Here is a 20,179-nt window from a genome sequence, read left to right on the forward strand (position 1 = left end):
TATTTTTTGAAGGTAGGTAGGTGCTTGAAATAAACCAAAAAACTGAACTTTAAAAATCATATTTATAGTCCATTCACTCAAGGTAAACTATTGTAAAACCTACGAATTTTTAAGAACCGCTTGGATTGACATGACATTTGTCATACACATAGCTTAGCTAACGTGTCGAGGAATAAAGTGATATTTTTATTTTATTCACCCCTTTTCGGGGGCGAAAAAACATACGTTCAAAAAAGTCCGGAATTGGATAAAATGACTAATTTTGAACAACTTTTTTTCTACGTATAAAGTTTTTTCACTAAGTCAATTCTTTTCTAGTTAATTGCGAGTAAATATGTTCATTTTCCAACAAAAAAAAACACGTGTTTAGACGGATTTTCGCAAATAACTCAAAAAGTAAGTATTTTATCGAAAAAAATATAGCTTATAGAAAACTGAAAAAAATGGTGTAAGTACCTATATACGGGGTGTTTGGTAAAGAATGGGCCATAGCTTATCCTTAGATTCCTGAGGTTAAAATAGGTCAATTTAAGCTAACTTACCTTAGTACAAAAGTTGATAATAACCGAAATATAGGGTGTCAAAGTTAAACTTTTATTTTATTTATTTTTGAATATTTCCTGACAGGCATGGGACAACAAAACGAAATTTGGTAAGTGGTGCTGGTATTATACAATCTACTAAATTATGTTAAACAAACGTTTCTGACTACTACCAGAGGCGTACGATGGGAGAACGTGAATGGTTGACCCTTCCCAAATTCTACTCCACTGGCAGAATTTCTATTTTAGTGCAATTTTTTGATTCTCCAATACTTTCTATGTAAAAAATATACTCTTCATTCGTAACGATAAAGCCATTAGTTTTCGAGATATTTGAAGCTAAAAACGAAGGAGCATAATACATTAATCAAAATAAGTGTGCCTTTTCATTTTTAACTTCAAATATCTCGAAAACTATTGACTTTATCGTTACGAATGAAAAGCATATTATTTGTATAGAAAGTATTGGAGAATCTAAAAAATATGCTAAAATAGCAGTTTCAGTGGCGTAGAATTCGGGTAGGGTCAACCATTCACTTTCCCGTGGCGTACGCCTGTGGTAGTAGCCAGAAACGATTATTTAACATAATTTAGTAAGGTGTACAGTACCTATAGTTTCTGCCACGTATCACACGGATATGTTAAATTATTTTAAAGTATTATTTTTTTTAATAATTTATTATTTATTTAAAACTTTAACAATTATGTGTGCCCGGTACTATAAAACTATTTGACATATCCTTATGGTACTTGGCAGAAAGTGTAGGTACTGTACACCCTACTAAATTATGTTAAACAATCGTTTGTGGTTAATACTAGTGGCGTACGCCACGGGAAAGTGAATGGTTGACCCTACCCGAATTCTACGCCACTGAAACTGCTATTTTAGCATATTTTTTAGATTCTCCAATACTTTCTATGCAAATAATATACTCTTCATTCGTAACGATAAAGTCAATAATTTTCGAGATATTTGAAGTTAAAAATGAAAAGGCACACTTATTTTGATTAATGTATTATGCTCCTTCGTTTTTAGCTTCAAATATCTCGAAAACTAATGGCTTTATCTTTACGAATGAATAGTATATTTTTTACATAGAAAGTATTGGCGAATCAAAAAATTGCACTAAAATAGCAATTTCGCCAGTGGCGTAGAATTTGGGAAGGGTCATCCATTCATGTTCCCTCGTTGTACGCCTCTGGTAGTAGCCAGAAATGTGTGTTTAACATAATTTAGTAGATTGTACAATCCCAGCACCACTTACCAAATTTGTTTTGTTGTCCCACGCCTGTCAGGAAATATTCAAAAATAAATAAAATAGAAGTTTAACTTTTACACGCTGTATTTCTATTATTATCAACTTTCATACTAAGGTAAGTTAGCTTAAATCGGCATATTTTAACCTCAGGAATCTAAGGTTAAGCTATGGCCCATTCTTTACCAAACACCCTGTATATAAAGTCTACAGACCCAGTAGAAGCAGAGTTGTAGCTAATGAAAAGGAGGGGCTTATTCGTCAAATTACAAATCGAATATTTCAACGTGAAATAAATGTTTAAAAGAAGCTATATTTTTGTTTTTTTTAGGTGATTTTTTAACATCAAAAGTAAGTAGGTAAGTAACGTCCTCTCAAAATAATGTTATTCCCTTTTTTTTGGTAAAAAAAAATCGTGAAAATTACCCCTAATTAGCATTCCAAATGAAATTAATCGTTACCGCTTCACCACAAGTTAATAATTTATGTATTGTTTACATGATCTGAAGTTTAATCGATTCAAAGTGCTTATTTTTGAAAAGGCTGTAGTTAAAAGGGCTTGAACGAGTCACTTATCACGAGTGTATGCAAATTTTGAACAGCCATAACCAATTTTTCTCTTACAGAAAAACAAAAAATCCAAAATATTCAGAAAGGCAAAACCTTACTTTTTACTGCTTGAAATTTTTTACTGAGATTTTTGGTATCACTAATAATTTTTAAGTTATTTGGAAAAAATGAATTTATTCAAGATTACGATTAAGATCAAGATTAATAACTCGAAAATTATTGACTTAATGAAAATCTCTATGCAACAAAAGTTGCTTATAATTAGTCAGTTTATCCAATTCCGGACTTATTTTGAACGTATGTTTTTTCACCCCCGAGAATACCCCTGGTACAAAAGCACACATCGGCACAATATCACTTATTTTCTTGTTAGCTGTGGGTATGACAATTTTAATGTCAATATAAGCGGTTCTTTAAAATTCACAGCAAAAACCGTGAGTAAGTGGACTAGTATTTGTAGACTAAAATATCAAAATGAAACAAGCAGAATAAAATCATAACAAAATAAATTAAAATGCCTGACTTCTGACATGTTCTTGCAAATGGAAATCGACAGTAACTGGTTGATATACTAATAAAATTTCGTGTGTTTATGCTTAATCCTATTTAATTTCTAAACTTTTATTTTAAAGTTAATATTTGTTTTTTTGTTTGTTTGTTTTTTTTGCAATTTTTGACCCCGGTTTTGGCGCCCCTAAAGGATGGCGCCCGTGTGCATTGCACACTTTGCACATATGGTAGCGGGGGCCCTGTAAAATATATTATATATTTACTTATATAAACAGTAAACAGTATCGTGTACTTATAGATAATAAATTGAAGCTATTAATGTAAGAAGGTGTTAACCAGCAAATTACATAATGTGAGATAATTAAGATCACAGTTTATTGACTAGAACTCTTTTGCTAATAATTCAATTTGCATTTTACAAAAACAAGTGTCAAGTAAATGAAACCACAAGAGAGTTTTTATAAAAATTACGAACACAATGTAAGTTAACACCTTTTTGTACAAACAAATTTTTAGATTTGAGAATCAAATAACACATAAAAAGGAGTTCAAAAAAGTTTATTGTTAAAAAAAACTGCAAAATTTGTGTAACTTATAGTTTGTTTGATTCACGATTAGTTTACCGTGATTATACGATGCTATTAAATATTACTTTAGCAAAATAAATAATATTCGACGACACTTTTCTATAGAACTCTCTATTGATTGCAGTGGCGTACTGAGCACAGTGGCGGTCTCAGAGTCAGATTTTGGGAGGGGCGATGGTCTGTTGCAGGGGGTCTGGGGGGTGCAGCCCCCCAACCGGAAAGGGGGTCCGGAAAATTTTTAAAAATATGGCAAGATTTTGAGAGTTTTAAAGGCATTTTATTCATTTGAACAGTTGATGGACCGAATATGGACTGACTGTCACTTAGTGGTTGTGACGAACGGAGAAAAAGGAAAATCACTTATTATTATTACAATTAGTATGAGTGGAAACAGTTTTACACTATAATAAAAAATAAAAAAGCTAGAGCCTCTACAGCTTGTTGTAAATATTGTTCGGCTAACTTACAAATAAAATATTCAAAATATATTTTGTATTCTTGTGATTGTATCAAAAACCAATTTAGAACTATTGAAAACAACTCAAAGTCTAATAGAAAAGGTTTGTGGGTGATAGTATTTTTCAATGGCAAGCCTCTGAAGCAAGTCTCATCTTTCTAAACCTTTGACGATTTAGGTGGTTTTACTTTATCACGAACAAACGTCAAACTTCAGAGGTTTGGTCTGACAATGTTAGTTTTACGCTTGAATTGAAAGAGCTCAAAACACATTTTACCTTTTAAAATGTTAAAATTTACAATAAATATAGAATACAAATTAGTCTATTAGAATGAAAAAAAGGGGGTTCACATTATACATTGTAATAGTTTTATTAGGTTATAAGTAATAAAATAACAAGTTATAAGGTTTTAAAAATAATGTAATTACAAATCGAATTCAAGTCTTCGATGGCCACTTTTGGCGAATCGTTCTAAAAATTTCGTTGGGTCTACAGGGATGTCTCGATGGGCATGGAGTAGAGCAAGTCCAGTCAACCTGTCTTGACGCATCCGTGTTCTTAGCCACGACTTTATTCTCTTTAGAGATTGAAAGCTACGCTCTGCAGAAGCATTGCTGATGGGAAGTGTAGCTAAGACTAGAAGAAGCTTGCTGACTGTAGGGAACAAATCTCTGTTACAACTGTCTAACGCGTCCAGCGCTGATTTTGGAAATTCGTCCGTGTCTTTCCATTGCATTTCTTAAAGCTGTAGTTCACCTTTCAATAAGCATTTCATTTCAGCTTGAGACATATCAAAAAGTTCACTGTACCTCCTTACTAAACACTCAATTTTTTCAGACATGTCCTGAACAGAGTTGGTTATCAGGTATTCAGGCATGCATACGTGAAGATTGTACAACTCCAATGTTTCTTCAGGAAAACGAGACTTTGTGTCTTCTATTACAGAGTCTAGAATGGGAAGGAACACTGATACTCTAAAGTATGTCTCTGGGTCTTTAGTTGCGTGGTTGGCTCGATTCTTCTGCACTTGTGATATTCTTGGAATACTAATATCAAAATTTGTCTTCTCGGCGATGTTCTTTGCTTCTTGGAACAAATCTTTAAAGCAAACAATCGCTGTGTTCCGTTGATTGGCAAGTGCTTTGGTCATGTCCGTAAAATGTTTCAATGCACATTTCAAGTCAATATCAGGTTTTTGAAGTAGCTTGCTAAAAGGCAGTGTAAGTGAAAATATGTTGCACATACACACTACAGTGATAATGAAAGTACTGTTCAGTAAGGCACAAATCAAGGTCGGACGTTTTCACAACTGTTAGATTATTTTGTTCAATAATAGCAATGCATTAGTTCGATCTCACACTTCGGATTAATATGTATATTAACTTCTCAATTTTTCAGAAAACTAAGGTTTCTGGGGGGGGGGGGGGATCGCCCCCGTCGCCCTCCCCTTGAGACCGCCACTGACTGAGCATGGTTCCGCGGGTTCCGTGGAACCAGGGCCCGGGCCCCTCAGGGGCCCGCTTTAACGCACTTTTTGTTTCTTTTGTTTCTAATTTGATGGGGACATTTTGAACCACACAAGTAGGTACACAATAGAAAATGCAACTGCTTAATAAATTATAATTTTTGTATAGGTACTTATAAATAAAAACAAAGAATACCTATTCATCAAAAAATTTGAAAACAAAATTTATTAAGAAACACAGGTAACGCTTTTGTTAGGTTCCTTACTCGTTTTACCTGCTTAACGAAGTTCTTGTTTCAATACTTGTTTAAAGACTAACCGCCGGTGCCTGCCTACACGTGCTAACTCAAACACTTGTATTTTTTTTATATTATCACGATCCATGAATAAGGTAGGTAAACTACAAAGTTTCAGAAATTCGGAACTGAGGAACTGAGATATTCAATGCAAGTTTTATTACGTCGTTTTTCATACTGACTTCAAACAATAGTCCATTGTTTTTTAAAAAAGTTTCTAACATCAAAAGTAAGTAAGTTACGATCAAAATAATGTTGGTGTCTTTTTTTTTGGTTGGTAAAAAAATCGTTAAAATCACCCTATAATAAATTAGCATCCGAAATGAAATTAATCGTTAGCGCTTCACAAATTACTGTACTTATGTATTGTTTATATTATAAGATATGTACAGTAGGAAAAATGAAAGAATACCCATGAACGAACATATAAAACACGCTGTATTTTCCTGTCACCGTGTCACACAAAAAATTGGCCAGCGCAAGTACATGTAATAATTATTGTTACATGTACTTGCACTGGACAATTTTCTTTGTGACACGGTGACAGGAAAATACAGCGTGTTTTATATGTTCGTTCATGGGTATTCTTTCATTTTTCTGACTGTAAGTTTCATTGGTTCAAAGGGCTTATTTATGAAAATTCTGTAGTTAATGTGCTTAAACGAGTCACTAATCACGAGTGTATGCAAATTTTGAACAGTATAACCAATAATTTTTGTCTTCAGGAAAACAAAAAGTCCAAAATATTCACAATAGTAAAACCTATATTTTTTTACTAGTTGAGATTTTTCGTATCACTAATAATTTTTAAGTTATTTTGAAAAAAAAAATTTCAAAATAAAAAAAAATTAATTTAAAAGCAAATTTTTTAACCAATTTTTTTTTCAAAAATGTGCACTTTGAACCTATAAAACTTGCAGATCATATAAACAATACATGAGTCAAGTAACTTGTGAAGCGGTAATGATTAATTTCATTTGGGATGCTAATTGGGGGGTGATTTTTAAGATTTTTTTACCAAAAAAAGGGACCAACTTTATTTTGAGCGTGACATACTTAATATTGATGCTAAAAACGAAAAAAAAAAACAAAAATAAAGCTTTTAAAAAAAGTTGTGATGAGTTTTTCCCGAAAAGTGCTTCATTTTTTGGTTATTTCACGTTGAAATATTTGATTTGGAATTGGACGAATAAGAACCTACGTTTGATCCACAATGTGTGTTTTTATTGAGCGGGCGGGCCCGCATCCCAACTGGAACCAGGGCCCGCTAATCTATCGGTACGCCACTGATTGATTGCTATACGTGCTTACATATCTAAGTTTTCTACCGCTAGTACCACTACTAAAATTACAAAAAGTGCTCGACCAGAAATCCCGGGTGGTGCGGAAAGCAAAAATGTCTCTATCTGTCCTACAAAATTTCACTTTGGAAAAAACGTAACTAACAAATCGTCATCACTGTCTTCTCAGAAGCTTCCACTATCGCTTGCCTCGCATAAACGTTCCAAATACCTACTTTCTAAAGAGGATTATGAATACAAATGACAAATGTTACCCAGAAATATGGGTAAGAATGAATGTATTTTCATCTTTTAAGAGATTTCTGGAAATTAATTTACACAAACTTTAAGAATGGTCTGATATGAATTTACATCGCAAAATAAAATCGAAACAACTAAAATTAACTAAACTGTAAGGAGACGGAACATAGTTAATAAAAAAACATTTAATTATCGTCTTCTTTTCTGAGGCCATGGTAAAAATCCCGGAAGTTTTCTGGCCTCTGGGCCTCTTTACTCCAATAGGTTTCATCAAACTAAACAAGTACATATTTTTCTCGTCATTTTGTAATAAATAGAAGTGGTTAAATAGTAAGTTTATATCTGCATCCGTAAAACGTGAATCACATTTTAGTCGACATTTTTCTTTACACAACAACTTACCTACACTCTACACTTGACTTTTTAGCTGGCTGCACCTGACCTTTATAGTTTATATATGATTTTCCAGCAGCCTTGTTCTTTTTGGAGCTATACTTCTTTAGGCGCGATTAACAGTAAAATTTCATAATACTGCGCGCATGCGCACACAGACAGTATGGCGTTTAGTTGCTAAATATGTTAAGGTATGTATAAATATATCAGTGCAAGAAAAGTTGTGAAAAGAATATATTAGTGTTTTTAGTAAATATATTTATTATAATTTTTGTGTCTTTGGATTTGTCTTCCTCAGGAGTAAGATGAGTATTATTAAAACATTTTATTGTATATTTATTTACTTCACCTTGTCTGTTTGTTACCGTGAATTGTCATTAGGCATACGTCCGAACCGATACAGACACAGTCCTCGTAGCGTATTTGGTATAGCATTCGGCCAGAGATCGAGAGGTCCGAACCGATACAGACACAGTCCTCGTAGCGTATTTGGTATAGCATTCGGCCAGAGATCGAGAGGTCTTGAGTTCGAATCCGGAGCAATCCTATACTTTTTTTAATTTTTTTTGAAAGCGGTAAGCACAAAATTAGTGTGGTGTTTAAAAAAAATTAAAACAAACTGTTTAAAGTATATTTATTTTTAAGAAATCATATAGGTAATAGAAGTATAACTTCTTACGTGCGTACAAAGTACACACACATTCTTTTTTTTCCTTTCTCATCTCTCACAACAAAAACAAACACAACGGCATGCAATAACACCTGATAAGCAACTAATGCTTGATTTACCGCTCAAAAATAAGCAGATTTTCTTCTGCATATTCTGCAAAAAGGTGTTAACTGCTCTGTTGACACCTTCTTGCAGATACGTCGAGAGTTAACACCTTTATGCACTGCAGGTCCTTTGATAATGGCAGTGCCGGCGCTAGGGTATAAGGTGCCCGCCTGCAAAACTAGCACAGGCGCCCCCCCCCCCCCCCACACACACACACACACACACACACACACACACACACACACACACACACACACACACACATACACACTCATACAAATCCAGCCTCGGGAAATATGTGTGTTCAAATGGAACAATGAGACCCACATGTCCGAAGATCAAACCGGTCACACTGCGTAAGCTGACCCCGTATCTATCTGACCCCCAAGCTGTACCACCACCCTTCCCCATCGAAGTACATAACGAATAAGGAGGCTTTGTACTGAACGTTACCTTGGATGCCCTGGGTAATGGAAGATCCTCTGTATTAGGGAATCCATCGACCTGTCAAAGTTAAATCACGTGATCTTTGGTTGGCACACAAAACCGTTCTTAACCTAAACTCAATGTAATTTTTGATTTTTCGTATTTGTTTTTCGTCGTGATTTTTTAGCTAATTTAGTATTAAAAGACATTCATTAGATTAATTAGTTTATAAACTTTACGTTTTTGGTGATTTTGAGTGCTGACAACATGTCTGTGACTTGTATAGTAGTGAACTGTGGAAGTCCAACTGATCAGAATAATGTTAATTTTAATTTGTTTTTTGTCGTGATTTTGAGCTTAATATAGTATTTAAAGACATTCATTGGATTAATTATTTTATAAACTTTACGTTTTTGGTGATTTTGAGAGCTGACAACATGCCTGTGACTTGTATAGTAGTGAACTGTGAAAGTCGAGCTGATCGGATAATGTTAATTTTTTTCGTGTTCCCTCTATAGGGCTTTTCATTCACAGTCATTTGTTTTGAGCTTCTGTCATATGTCCTATAATCCGTGTATAGTAATATTATACACGAATTATACAACATCTAACGGAAGCTCGAAACAAATGACAATCAATGAAAAGCCCTATTAGAAACTCATTTATGTTTCCTCGCCTAACTAAATTATCAAAAAACAGGACGCACTCATGCTAGGAATTATGGTTTTTATTAATATTATTACAATTATTTATATGTGACACTAACGTAACTAGTGACATTAATTTTAGGCCAATGTGACAAACTTTATTAATACTAAATTTTAACATTTATCCCCTATTAGTCCTGTCGCCAGGGGGGGTACAACGGCCTCCTTAATTCAGATGGACTTACCCAAGTTTTTTTTATATATTTTGACCCGTAGAATACGAATTTTTTGGGTAACAGTTGATCCGGATGTCGATAAGATTGTTATAGACAAAGAACTTGAGGAATTACATAACAGTGATTTCTCGCAAAACAAAACATATTTTTGTATTTTTTGGGTCATTATAAGCAAAAAATATTCCTACAAGTTTTTTCGTAGAATGCATAGTTTTCGAGATAACCGCGGTTGAACTTTCAAAAAATCGAAAAATTGCAATTTTTGAACCCGAATAACTTTTGATTAAAAAATAAAGTAGCAATTCTGCTTACCGCATTTGAAAGTTTAAGTCAAATTATATCGGTTTTGATTATTTGCATTGCTACAAATTAATTTTTTTATTGTTAAACTAATCTATAAACACATAGGTTTCCCGTGCCTAATACATGCGTTTTAACGCATGCTACGTAGAAATTGCCTCGCTTGCACTTGTAGCTACTCTACCTACTCGTTCGATTTTAAATGAGAAATCATAGAAAACATCACTCACATACTAGGTGTTTACTACAGTTTACAGCTTTCTTTAACAATAAAATAATAAATTTTTAGCAATGCAAATAATCAAAACCGATATAATTTGACTTCAACTTTCAAATGCGGTAAGCAGAATTGCTACTTTATTTTTTAATCAAAAGTTATTCGGGTTTAAAATTTACAATTTTTCGATTTTTTGAAAGTTCAACCGCAGTTATCTCAAAAACTATGCATTCTACGAAAAAACTTGTAGTAATATTTTTTGCTTAAAATGACCCAAAAAATACAAAAAGATGTTTTGTTTTGCGAGAAATCGCTGTTATGTAATTCCTCAAGTTCTTTGTCTATAACAATCTTATCGACATCCGGATCAACTGTTACCCAAAAAATTCGTATTCTGCGGGTCAAAATATATAAAAAAAACTTGAGTAAGTCCATCTGAATTAAGGAGGCCGTTGTACCCCCCCTGGCGACAGGACTATATTTTGTTAAAACAATATTATTTTGTTTTTCATTCTATTCAAAATAAATGCAGTTTTGACAGGGAATTTGTTTTGTTATTTATTTATTCCATATAGACCTGGATCCCGCGTACCAAAAAAAAGTTGATTAATAGCAAGCTGAAAATTTATTAATAGCTTAACAGTGTCTAGTCCGACAAACTTTGATGTATGGGAACACTAGAAGTTTAACTGTAGAACAGGTTAAAAATTTGGAACGTCAAACTACGAAAATGTTTATGTAATTTGTCAGATAAAACTTCCAATTGATTTGCTACCAATTCATTAAACTCTCATGCAAAAACCAGACTGGTGAAAAAATCACCAACTGGGCATTTTAATGAGTAGAACACGAAGACCATGTCAAACTACAGGAATCATGTTGGTTAGTAATAGCAGTCTGATTTTTGCATGAGAATTTAATGAAAGGGTAACAGATCAATTGGATGTTCTGTCCGACAAAATTTATGGGATGTTTTCGTAATCTGATGTTCCAAATCTGAGTTTCCAAACTGTTTCACAATTAAAACTACCCCTGTTCCAGTGTCACAATACATCAAAGTTTGTCCAACTGGACACCGTTAAACTATTAACAAATTTTCAGCTTGCTATTAATCAATTTTTTTGGTACACAGGATCCAGACCTAATAGGTTTGTTCGTAGTACGACACAAACGATTAGCAACTGCTGCCAACCATCAGATGCATGAGCAGTTAACAGTTAGCGTTGTGCAGTTAATAGTTAGCATTCATAGACTACGAATGCGCATGTGTCTGATGGTTGGCAAGAGTTGCTGATCGTTCTACGAACAAACCTATCAGTAAGCACAATTTGTGATATCCATGGGTAGTTACTAACAGAAAGAGGCAGGATTCGATTTTTAAAACATTTATTTTAGAGTCAAAACATAGTCGTACCTTAAACGATAAATGTATATTATCATTACAAGTTGATACTAATTACAAAAATAAATACACATCTAAAAGACCAATACATAATTACTCATGATGAAGAAGTACATTATAATTAAAAATGAATAACCATTTTCATATCGCTGCAACACAATGCCAAAGACTTCTTATATTTCAGTTCGTTTAGTGAGCGCAACAAGCACTCTGACCGAACAGTTTCAAAACTCATTAGTTTTTCATCAGAGAATGCATATGTTGCTATCTCCAAACCATGTAGCTGTAACATATGTACATGCATTGGGTTCTTCTTCGTCTGTCTTGCTCTGGGCATACTTAGCTAAAAATAGGATTGCTGCAATATGGCTGCAGACTTCACTATTACCGGCCATACGCATACAATGTGCATTTGCTATGTCATCAGAACTGGCTATCACCCCACCCAAGCATTTAGTCGTTTAGCATTAGCTTTTTGGAAATGCTTCACCTAAAAAAAATATTTTATTTTTTTTGGAAATTCTTCAACTACAAAAATTTATTTTTATTAGAGTATTTGCGTTCTTTACAATGATTGAGAATACTTTATTTAAAATCAGACATTCATATAATATAATTTTAGAACAATCATGACAGTAATTCAAATAGATGGCAGTAATAAATCATTTTCAGAGAATTATGGAGTTCGCAGTTTACAGATTAGGACGACAATATGTCTGGTTTCATACAGATATATAAACGTAAATAAATCTAATATTTAGAACCAATTTATCCAAAAGACACTAATACTGTTATCCATATATTTCTTAATGGTGAATAAATAAAATAAAGGCATACCTTTCCAACAATAATATGGAAATCAGGAAATCATTAACAATTTTTACTCCATTCAAAACAAATCCAGCTGTAAAATATTTATGTGCCTGAAGGCTTTTGTATGCTTTCATCTGCTGCTTAGAGTAGCAACTGTGAGACTCCACCAGATCTGTATAAATACATATCTATAATAGTAACTTGATGGACTGCACTTTACTGTAAAATCCAATTCTGACTGAATTCCGTATGGATCTTAATCCCCAATTATTTTCAGCTTCAATAAATATCTAAAACAATAAAAGAAATAATGTTATTGCTTGCAAAATTCATCATTATTGATAAATATCGGGGCAAAATTAACAGTAAATAAACATTGTTTCGTCTACATTTCTCGCAACATCTGGAGTTTCCAATAATAATTTCCTTAAATAATCAGTTCGCATTGTGGTAAAGTTTATAAAATTCACAAAAACAGGAAACGAAATCCAAATGAATCCAAAATACGACGATAAACAATGAAAAATCATTGAAAAATAGACACAAACATAACCTCTTCTTTAGTTTGTGTGCCAACCAGAGGTCACGTGGTTTGGATTGCCTAATTACTTTTTGTGGTTAAACCACCTGATTTTAGGGTTAGCTAGAAGAGCTTTTCTCCTTATTAATGACTTGATTATGGCCTTGTGTCCTAAAAATATGTGTTCCGGGCAGCGAGGCACCGACTAAAGTCGGTGTCCCGCTATCCGAAAATGTCCCCGGTAAATAAAGTTCGGTTACAGTTTTATTGGACCCATCATCTGACAAAACAACTTCACTTTAACTTTTTTAAGAAATTGGCTAAGAGAACTAAGATTGTTTTTTGTGTCATTTCTTCTTTTTCGGCTTTTAAATTAATAATAATGTTGAGTACTTAACAGATATAATTTTATATTAATTGAACGCTAGATTCTTTAACTGCAGAGTACAACTGACAAACAATTCTGTATTATAATCACATGAAATACATAATAAAAGAGCTCTAAACTAAATTTTATGTAAAATGTTTGTTTTAAATACCAGGTGTCCTCTTATATTTTCCCCCATTTTAACTGCTCATAACTTGTAAACGGCTCAAGATAGAAATATGCGGTTTTCGTTGAAATGTTTTATTTTAGTAAAAGTTTTGTCAGAATGGATTGAGTTTTTTATGTCGCTTTCCATTACGAAAAAAAATATGGAGGATTTTTACAAAAAAATTTGTTTACTTTTTTTTGGAACACCCAGTATATTTTTTGTGAATTTAAAGAACGGTCATTCACCTATCCAGCGATATAAAGTTTTTTAAAATCGGTGGTCAAATGACTGAGTAATTAATTTTTAAAATGAGAGGTGCAACGTGGATATCACATAACTAAATAACATAACTAAACAAATTGATATTACATTATGTTATGTGAGTTCCACATTGAATCTCTCATTATAAAAATTAAATGTTCAGTCATTCATAACCGATTTAAAAAAAAAAACGTTATATAGCTGGATAGGTAAATGACTGTTCTTTCAATTTTCAAAAGAATATACTGGGTGTTTCAATAAAAAAAGTCAACAACGTTTTTTTAAAAAATCCGCCATTTTTTTATTTAAAAGCGATATAAAAAATTCAATCCATTCAAACAAAACTTTTACTAAAATAAAATTTCTATCTTGAGTCGTTTAGAAGTTATAGGCAGTTAAAATGGGAGAAAATATAAGTGGACACCCGGTATGTGGGATTTTATGGGATTAATACATAACTTAATACCTATTAATATGTACATAATACTTAAATTAGACAGGCGCAAGCGGCAAGAAAACAGTATCACAATCTTGTTTATTCTACTAGAAATCATTCATTTCCTCTCATAACTGCTGATACAAAACTAACAACTTGCAAGGAATTTGAAGAACATAAACAAAGCATTTTCATTTAAGAGCAAAGTTGTTTAGTTGAAATATGATATTTTTGACCAATAAATTATATTACTACATGGTAAGAATTCTACGCGGCATTGCATATTTTTGTATATTATGTGATATTCAAAACTAACAAACAAACACAGATTTGGGTATTATTTGTTATGACGAATTATTTAAAAAATTAATTTTTCTATTTTAGTATTTTACATAATACGAGCAGAAAAAAAGCTCATTCTGGCGCCCCCCAAGCAGGGCCGCCCGCCTGCAATGCATCCCTTGCAGGCCCGTTATCGCCGGCCCTGGATAATGGGATATTAACTCCTTTTTTATATACATTTTTAGGGCTATTAATGCCATCTTTTGACAAAAGGCTCTACTATTTAATAGAAATGGATGTTAACACCTTTTTGCATTTGATAAGATCTAATTTACGAAAATGTAAGTTAACACCTTCTTGCATTAATAGCTTCAATTAATGCCAAAACCTAACAATTAACAACGAAAAACTGGTGTTAGAACATTTTGAACTTCAAAATCATTCCAAGGTGTTATTAATAATCATATCTAAAGTTAAAAATCTAGTTAAACTAGAAATAAAATTCAGATAAGATAAATTAAATTTGCTTACAAATATGTAATTGCACATATACAGGGTGTCCAGAAACTCTACCGACAAACGAAGACAGGAGATTCCTCAGGTAATTTTAAGACAATTTAACCAAATTCACCCAGTGCGAAAATGCTTCCTGAGGGAGCTAGAGCTCTTTGAAAATGGCGTCTTGTAACTAGTTTTTCTTAAATACCTCCAGCACGCTTATATTTAGAAAAACAAAAATTTGTACGCATATTTATCTTCCAGAGGTAAATCGATTCCATTCATTGCGAATTTATAGTACCGGTCATAGTCGTCCGTTTTGGGTAGGGTAACGGTTATTTTATCGGATAACTTTTTTATCTTTACATTTTAAGCATCTTTCACTTTTGATTATTAAATTGTGAGGTATGCTAGTACTAAAAGGTACTCTTGATTTAAGTCGGTAGGACACACCGTTTTCTAGAAAAATCGATTTGAAAATTTTTCGTCTCTTGAATTTGAAAAAAAATTGAAAAAAATTTTGAAAAAAGAAACGGTGTAGTTTACCAACTTGAAGCAAGGGGAACTTTTACTACTAGAATACCTCATAATTTAATAATCTAGTGTCAAAAATGCTTAAAAATTAAAGACAAAAAAGTTATGCGATAAAATAACCGTTGACCTACCCAAAACCGACGCATATGACCGATGCTAGAAATTCGCAATTAATGAAATCGATTCATCTCTGGAATATAGTACGAATAGTATAGAAAAACGAACGTACAAGTTTTCGTTTTTCTAAACAGTTTTTTTGAAAAATTTTTTTTGAAATTTAAAAAACGGAAAATTTTCAAATCAATTTTTCTAGAAAACGGTGTATCCTATCGACTTAAAACAAGAGTATCTTTTAGTACAAAAATACCTCCCAATTTAATAATCCAGAGTCAAAAAGCTTAAAAGTTAAAGACAAAAAAGTTATGCGATAAAGTAACCGTTGCCCTACACAAAACGGACGCCTATGACCGGTACTATAAATTTACAATGGATGGAATCGATTTATTTCTGGAAGATAAATACGCATAAAAATTTTTGTTTTTCTATATAGAAGCGTTCCGGAGGTATTTAAGAAAAACTAATTACCAGACGCCATCTTCAAATAGCTCTAGCTCCCTTAGCCCGACCGCACATCAAAGAAACATGAAACGTAAATTACGTTTCATGGAAATAAACCACTACTAAACAAATATACGACCGGCTATTTATGAGACTCTCCGAAAATAAAAATGTGTCATGAGCATGAATCACACTCGTTTCATTGATAGGCGGACTTTGAGATTTTTTTAGCAGTGTTTTAGTTTCATGAAACATGTTTTTCGTTTCATGTTTCATGTTTTTCGTTTCATGTTTCTTTGGTGTGCGGCTTGGCTTAGGAAGCATTTTCGGACTGAGTGAATTGGGTTAAATTATCTTAAAATTATCTGAGGAATCTCCTGTATTCGTTTGTCGGTAGAGTTTCTGGACACCCTGTATATAAGGGAGAAGGGAGTGATTACTGGGTTTCGGAAGGTTTTGTGTATTTATACCTAAATTCATTCATTTAGACATGATTCTGTCGATTTTTTCAATGTGCCTTTAGTAAGTTGTCGTTCCATCGTTTTCGTGGTCTTCCCACTGATCGTCTTCCTCTTGGGGAACCGTCTCTCGCTGTCCTGACTACCCTATTAGTTGTCATTCGGCTTATGTGGTCATTCTATTGTATTCTTCCGTTTCTTACCCAATTATTAATGTTATCTACCTTGCATCTCCGTCGTATATCTGTACTTCTAGTTCTGTCCCATAGAGTGTTGCCATCGATTTTTCGAAGGGTTTTTTATCTCCGCTGTTTCGAGCAATCTTTTTGTCTTCTCTGTGCCGGGTCGTGTTTCTGCCCCGTATGTCATTATTGGTATTATGACTGTTTCGTAAATTCTGCCTTTCATTTCCTTTCCGATATTTTTATTTCTCCATATTATTGTGTCATTCAGGCAACCTGCGGCTCTGTTTGCTCTATTTACTTGATCTTCCACTTCTGTTTCGAGCCTTCCGTAGCTAGATAGTGTGATGCCTAGGTATTTAAACTCCATTACTTGTTCTATTATCCGACCTTCCAGCTCCAATTTACATCTTATTAAATCTGCTGTTATAACCATGCATTTTGTCTTTTTTGGGGAAATTAACATGTTACATTTTCTGGCGGTTATGTTAAATTGGTGCAGCATACGTTGTAAGTCATCTTCACTTTGAGAGATTAGTATTGCATCGTAATTCTACTTGACATATGAAATGGAACAGAAAATCTCTGTTGTTTTTGATGTGATATTGATATTACCTTTCTCTCTCGATGAAGTCAAGACGAAGGGCTTTTCCGAATCTTATAAAAGCCATATCTCGAACGCGTTAGTGTCGACTTTAAAGGACCAGTGTCTTCGAATACCAATAATCGTTATAATATTTTAACGGTATATTTTTCCAGGTTCCCATTTGCTTTTCCATGTCCCATGTAGCGACATTAGTGCCAAAACGGCAATCAAGAATTTAAATAACTTATTCATTGGGATATAGGGACTCAATTTCTATCAACTGAAGTCAAAGAGTTTCTCAACTCCAGAGGAATCGCAACAAGTAGAGTAGAACTACTGATTACAATCCTCAAGGAAATGGTCAAGTAGAGACTTTGAATTCTACTGTCTGGAAAGCTGTTCAACTGACTTGTGAATCTGATGAAGCACACATTGAAACTTGGGAGCAATACCTACCAAATTTGCTGCATACCATTCGTTCAATGTTACGTATCGCAACCAACTGTACATTACATGAAAGAATGTTCGTGCACACCCATAAATCTGCAAATGGGAATACAATACCATCATGGCTAGCAGAATCAGGGCATGTGCTGGTGAAAAGGCTAGATCGGAAAAGCAAATACTAACCTATCGTAGAAGAAGTGAAAGTAATAGAGGTAAATCCTGAATACTCTTTTGTTAAACTCAAAGACGGACGGAGACTACAGTGCCTAATCGTCATCTGTCAAGAATCAGTGTTGGTAGAGGACCTACTTGAAGTACATTCGAGCCTCAATGATTCCTCATAAAATTATACAACCACGCAAAGCATGCAGCCCCAGGAATATACGTCTATATCTCCCCCTCCACCGGATTCATTACTTGTTGAAGGACCCCCAGTGTGTTCTCAGCGAAGCTCATCGCCTTCTTCAAGAGCTCCTAGAAGATCTGAAAGCAAAAGACCTGAATAAATAAAAATAAATTCAGGGAAATATCCGAAAGAAAATTCTAGAGGCAAAAGAGATGCCTCGAAATAGAAGATCTGGATAAAAAATATGGTAGCTTTAATTTACACAAAAAATCGAAGAAATGTTAGGTTCTAGAAAAAACACAAGAACAAATATCCTCAAAAATGATAAAAGCGATATAATATTATTATTGATGTCAAGGAGAGACTCTGTCACTGGACCAATTATATCCAACAACTATTTAATGATGAAAGAGAAGAACTGTCAATAGAGAGCACAGAGGATTCTGGACCACCAATATTAAGAGAAGAAGTCATCTATGCCACCAAAAACACAAAAGATCGCAAAACTACTGGACCAAATGATTTGTTCATCGAATTATTAAGTCCTCATTGATGAAGATGTTATTGATGTAATGATTGAACTTTTTAGTCTAATATAACAGCCTGCCACAATCCCCAGACAATGGCTGTAATCAACCTTTGTAGTAATTTCCAAGAGGTCAAGTGCAACAACCTGCACAGATCATAGAGCCATACGGACATTAATCAGGAAATGTATTTATGTTTTGTAGACTTTGAAAAGGCATTTGATAAAGTTTGATGAGAGGGCAGAAATACTCATTATTACGAACTTTTTATATCCTATTTAGGGGAGTGCAATTAGAACGAAAACATGCATTGTTTCGGAAAAATTCAAACAAGTTTATATTTTTCTAAAACGTTTTTTGTTAGTTTATATACTTGTTAAAGTAAAAAGTTCTACTCGCAGATTTGGCCGCTAATTGTTTATTAATTGTTTAAACAATAACAATTATTTTGTATGAATAATTTTAAAAATATCGTTGAATGTTGAATTCATCATTTTACTTTGATCAAATATGTTTCTATTTTGTTTTTGATTATGCTGAATCCAAATATGGCATTAAAATTTAAAAATTCTTATACATAAGCTCTTATACAGTAAGTCTGCGTAGCTAGGAACTGGAACACATGCAAAACTTTTTAATTATCTATCAATTTTACGAAAAAAGTTATTCTTCATAAAATGCTCTGAATAGTCAAAAATTTAAAACTCAATCGTTATATATCAAATTTTATCAATTTTATACGAGTTATGTCAAAAATATAAATTTCGTTAAAGAGTAAAGTACCTTCATATTCCAGAATATCAAAAAATGCTTTTATGAAAAGTTGTTTGAAATTAAAAACTATGTTTTAATATACAATTACATCATTCTAATCGAAAAAAAGTTTTCAATTTTTTCTCAAATTACCGATAGCCATTATCATTTTATTACATTTATGATAACTAGTTTATTATCAATTTTACGAAAAAAAGTTATTCTTCATAAAATGCTCTACCTGGTCTAAAATCTAAGATACATATAACAGATATCAAACTTTCGCAATTTTATACGAGGTATGTAAAAAATATGAATTTTACTTGAGTTATAAGTTAAGAGTATAAAGTGCCTTTATTATTCACAATATTTTAATTAGAAGGATGTAATTAAACACTGAAACATATTTTTTTATTCCAAACAACTTTTCTAAATAACAATTTTCGATATTGTGAAATATAAAGGTTCTTTACTCTTGAGTGAAATTCATATTTTTTGACACTATCTATCTATCTAATCAGCCCTAAACATCCATCCTTGGATATAGGCCTCCTCTTCCTTCTTCCATGCCTCTCTATCTTGGGCAATTTGCATCCAATTTGACCCAGTGTGTTTCTTCAGGTCATCCGACCATCGCATCTGCGGCCTTCCCCTTTTTCGTTTGTGGTTCCACGGTCTCCAATGTATAATCATCTTAGTCCATCTTTCATCCTTCTGCCGTAGGGTCTGTCCGGCGAACTTTAATTTAAGCTTTGCTAGTTGGGTAGAGACATCTTTCACTTTTGTTTTGTTTTGACACACCTCGTATAAAATAATAAAAT

The 20,179-nt window shown here is 33.2% G+C and overlaps 1 protein-coding gene and 1 long non-coding RNA gene across 2 annotated transcripts in view; one reads left to right on the forward strand and one right to left on the reverse strand.

Moving 5' to 3' along the window:
* The first annotated feature begins 3,277 nt into the window (after window positions 1-3,277).
* Window positions 3,278-20,179, forward strand: part of LOC114330243 (uncharacterized) — a 53,501-nt gene continuing 36,599 nt past the window's right edge. Inside the window, exon 1 of the mRNA XM_050648840.1 lies at window positions 3,278-3,358. Coding sequence (XP_050504797.1) covers window positions 3,317-3,358 — 42 coding nt within the window. The 5' untranslated portion in view covers window positions 3,278-3,316. The remainder of the gene's footprint in view (window positions 3,359-20,179) is intronic.
* Window positions 11,589-12,685, reverse strand: LOC126883366 (uncharacterized). Its single transcript, XR_007697626.1, has 2 exons — window positions 12,459-12,685; window positions 11,589-12,111 (listed from the first exon to the last, which is right to left on the reverse strand). It is a non-coding gene; the product is annotated as an uncharacterized LOC126883366 (long non-coding RNA).

This window comes from Diabrotica virgifera, chromosome 4 (genome assembly GCF_917563875.1).
Source record: "Diabrotica virgifera virgifera chromosome 4, PGI_DIABVI_V3a".
Classification (NCBI taxonomy): Eukaryota; Metazoa; Arthropoda; class Insecta; order Coleoptera; family Chrysomelidae; genus Diabrotica; species Diabrotica virgifera.